This window comes from Berghia stephanieae, chromosome 8, assembly GCF_034508935.2.
Source record: "Berghia stephanieae isolate SIO BIC M18660-M18661 chromosome 8, UCSD_Bste_1.3, whole genome shotgun sequence".
In the NCBI taxonomy this organism is placed as follows: Eukaryota; Metazoa; Mollusca; class Gastropoda; order Nudibranchia; family Aeolidiidae; genus Berghia; species Berghia stephanieae.
The window spans coordinates 45,539,002-45,543,220 of NC_088367.1; the positions used below are offsets into that span (position 1 = coordinate 45,539,002).

A 4,219-nucleotide genomic window follows, 5' to 3' on the forward strand; every position below is an offset into this window, starting at 1 on the left:
ACATGAATTTCTTAGTATGAGTCTCAAAGTCTTTAATCAACACACAGGAAATACGCTTTGTAAAAGTAAGTCACTTATCCGAATTTCTTTAAGTCGAAAATTTAGAAAGAAGTCTATTTTGTACCTGAACTTACCCGATAGCCATGAACCAGTAACCCAAAGCTATCTTAAGTACTCGCCTTTCACCCGAAGTAAACAGCCCACATATAGATAGTTCGAAGATGACGTCACTCAGGCCTTTGTTATTGTTTTTGCCATCCGCGTTTGTGAGTTGTTCTCACTAAACTGTATTAACCAGACTATAAAAGTTCATGGTTACACAGAGTTTGTGTGTTGGTCTGTTATACTTCCGGATGGCAATGTTGTGAACTCCTTGGCCAAGCGCATTCTATCTATATACTGAGCATCATTCACCATTTTAACAGACAGATGCTTGAAAAAAAAAATGCACAATAATTTCAGGTGTTGGTATTGATCGTGTGCGCTTGGCTAAGAAGGTCACAACATTGCCATCCGGAAGTATAACGGACCAACATACAAATCTATGTGCAACCTTGAACGTTTATAGTCTGATTGATACAGTTTAGTGAGAATTACTCATAAATGCGGATGGCAAAACAATAACAAAGAACCGAGTGACGTTAACTTCATTCTATCTATACAATTCGTTCATCAGTGTGTCAAAATATTGTGATAAATACTCATTAACCGTTAGCCCGACCTTTTTAATGTATTTTTCTGGAATGCAATAATTGTAGCTCATGCCTTTTCATTGACTGGAATTAAATAGTCAAAGGGACGGAACGGAGTAAATGGCATAACATACTCTGATTGGTTAGTGCTCAGTAATAGTCGAACCATCAATAGGATTCAGTAGTCTGATGTCACGCCACCCGGCAACGGCGGCCATCTTGGTTCTAAACAAAGAAAATCATTACTTTTTATTCTTCATGCTGGCTAGAACTTTTCATATGCCTTGTGATCAGAATGTGTAAAAGTCAAAACATGATCAAATTTATGGGGGTTTTTTTCCCTCTGGAAACGCTTTTATGCTCGCCGGAGAAATATTTCATACGTGCGTCCGCTATTGTTCCGATAGTTTAGAGCCAGTGTTACTAAGTTACCATGCGTCATTAGGAAGGAAGTGACGTTACGACTATTGAAGAGTATTAGAATATTTATTTTGTAAGACAAGATCAAACCTTTATAATTATTGAAGGGCTCCCATTTCCTCATTACAAAACCTTTGAATGTTTTACAGACAAAGGACCAATGCTTTTCTCAATAAAAACTGCAGTGCGACTAACGTCGTCTTGTGGTATGACACTCGCTTTCGGATCGGATGGTCCTGGGTTCGAGCCTCACTCGGCGCATAGTTGAGTCCTTGGAAAAGACTCTTTACTTACATTCTCTTACTGTACTTAGGTGGAAAATGGCTACCTGGCCGTCAACAGTGTTGTCTCCTTCAAAAAAAAAAAAAAAAGAGTACTATCGCCTATCTCGTTCACATGTTACATGTTGCTGTTGGTCAGGGAACTTTCGTAAAACGCTTTGAGCACGTTTAGTGTATATTGCTCTATTTAAAAGCTCAAGTGTTTTTTTTTTAAATCTTTACAATAACAAAGAGCTGAGTGAGGTCAATTTCGATCTCTCTATAAAGACCATACCCATTGCAGTGGATGTTGGTGTAGGAACTGGATTGTACAACAAGAGGAAGATATTCCAAATACTTCCACCTAATTACAACCCCAGATCTCACTAAATAAAGACCCTTGTAAGCGACGTGCAATTATTCTCAGGTCTGATAACCCAATTCCTCATGGGCTGATTGTTGTAATGGATATCTCCAAAAAAAAAAAAAAAAAATGACACAAAATATTGTCCATTACAACAATGTTAAACTAGGCCCATAAGTGGGTTCGGATGTCAGACCTGCATATATGTACACGTCGCTAGTAGGGAATAATAGTATAATGCCAAAAATAAAACTGGTTCCAATCTCCACGAAAGTATAAAACTAGTAAAAATGATAATACATCAAACTTACATGCAACAATGAATGGTATCTTATTCCAATGGGCAGTTACTTTTTCATCACAGGTTGCCATAGTTACGAATTATAATAACAAAATATACACAGACACAATGATAAAAAAGATGACAACTTTAAACTGCAATTTTTTTGATATAACTTAAAACGCCAAATCGTACTATTCTTTCTCAAATATAGAGTAAAACAGTCCTCATACGTCAAAATATGAAAAAAATGATCTAAAAATAAAATTAGTTTGAAATGATATTAAAATTATTATGCAAATGAAATTCTATTTCTTGAGCTGCACGTGGCTTGCTTGGTCACATAATAGAAGTATGTATAAATTATCCGATTCAAATGTCATTTGATTGTGTTTTACTGTCTCGTGCATAACGATAATGTTGTGAGTTGTGAGACACGGGATGGCTTTTATTCCAGTCACAAACCCACTCACATTATATAAGATGATGCACGAGAGAATGTGAACAAATTAACTCTTCCGGCAACTTGCAACTTATTTCACAATACAGGTTGATTCAATAGGGAAAAAAAGTTTTAAAAAACGTCACACATTCTACGTTTCCGGTCCCAAATTCCTCGGAAGTGTGTATGTATTCAATTATTCTGAGGAAGATTTATATTTTTATATCTTGCCTCCTTTAGTACATTTTCGTTTGATTTTCGTTTTGTCCAGTATATTCTCAACATAACTATCTTTGATACGAGATTCAAATTTGTCAGTCTGTTTCTATTATCCAGTTAGTAATTTGCCTCCATAAAACTCTGTCTAGTGCAAGTGTTCTTAACTTTAGAATGTCATAATCTGTGTTAAGGTGCTGAGGCAGTTGGATGTTTCCTTGTGCTGTTGAAATCAGTTCTTCGGTTGTTGTTTCTAAATGTTTTTGATATTTTTTGAGAAGCACGTTTGATTGGCGAATGATTTCGCTGTATATTGCTTGTTGCTTGTTTCCACATTTGACGAAATGTGATATTTTGTAACCTTACATATTTGTGTTTTTTTTTTTTTTGTCTCCTGACGAGGCCAAGAACCGAAAGGTCATTTGTTGTGTGCTGTTCCCTTATATATGAGTCACATTTACTCACTTTACCTTTCTCTCCATTTTACTGGATCATTTAAGCACGTCTAGTTTTGGTTATATTGCTTGTTACGAACCTAAACATCCAATCTCTCACAAAAATCCTGTATAAGTAGGGTGGTGGGATTCGCCATGCTTTGACCGGAATTGGACGTTTACTCTCGAAATCATTATATTGTACAATAACAAATACATACAGACCAAGAGGTGAAACATGAAAAAAGTCATATTTTCCAATTTACATGATCGTTGATCATGCTAGGATTGGTCTGCTGAGTCACACCCGTCGTTTCTCTCAACAAGACTGATGAGACTAAAGCCATACAGGACGCAAACCATCGTCTCTTGAGACGGAAGGATGCCTACTACAAGATCGTTGAATGAAGTTTTTGTTTGGACTACGCACGTTCTGTCAAATGGTTCCTATTATTTCAACACATATTGCTAGTTTGCGTGCGGCGATGTGATCTAGTGGTATGACGCTTGGCTTCGGGTAGGAAGATTCTGGGTTCGAGCCCGCTCTGAGCGGCGCATAGCTGAGTCCTCGGAAAAAGCTTTTTAATCACATCCTCTCACCGTACTCAGGGGGTTAGATGCGCTTTGAGCACGTTCAGTGGATATTGCTCTATATAAAAGTTCAAGTCTTTTTATAGTAGACTATCTATTGTCTTTCCTTAAAAGTACAATAGTATCGAAGTATGATATGTACTAAATGAACTATGATGTGTACTGAATAGACTAAGAAGGGGATGGGACGGGGAGAGGGGGGGGGGGATTAATTCAGATCTTACAAAATTGTGACTATGCATTCTTTCTCTCTCATGAATCATCAATCTGGAAATGGATTACGATATCGACAGAGCTAATCCCTATTTTCAGCTGTCTAATTACTGATAGATTAATAAGACTGTGGTTATTGTTATCTCCATCTGCTGGCATATTGAAATGACGGTGAGATTTTCTAGCTTTATAGTTTCGAAAGGATATTATAAACTATACATAGACTATTATTTGGATGCTTCGAAACTCACTGATCTGCGATTCAACAATAGAAAAATTAATCATAAACAGCTTGTTAATTAAACAA

General features: G+C 36.7%; 1 protein-coding gene across 3 annotated transcripts in view; it reads right to left on the reverse strand.

The window, feature by feature from the left end:
* LOC144978764 (uncharacterized) overlaps nt 1-2,438 on the reverse strand; it is an 18,277-nt gene extending 15,839 nt beyond the window's left edge. For all 3 annotated transcript variants that reach the window (XM_078925226.1, XM_078925227.1, XM_078925225.1), the window contains exon 1: nt 2,048-2,438. In XM_078925226.1, coding sequence (XP_078781352.1) covers nt 2,048-2,108 — 61 coding nt within the window. In that variant the 5' untranslated portion in view covers nt 2,109-2,438. The remainder of the gene's footprint in view (nt 1-2,047) is intronic.
* Between the last annotated feature and the right edge of the window lie 1,781 nt (nt 2,439-4,219).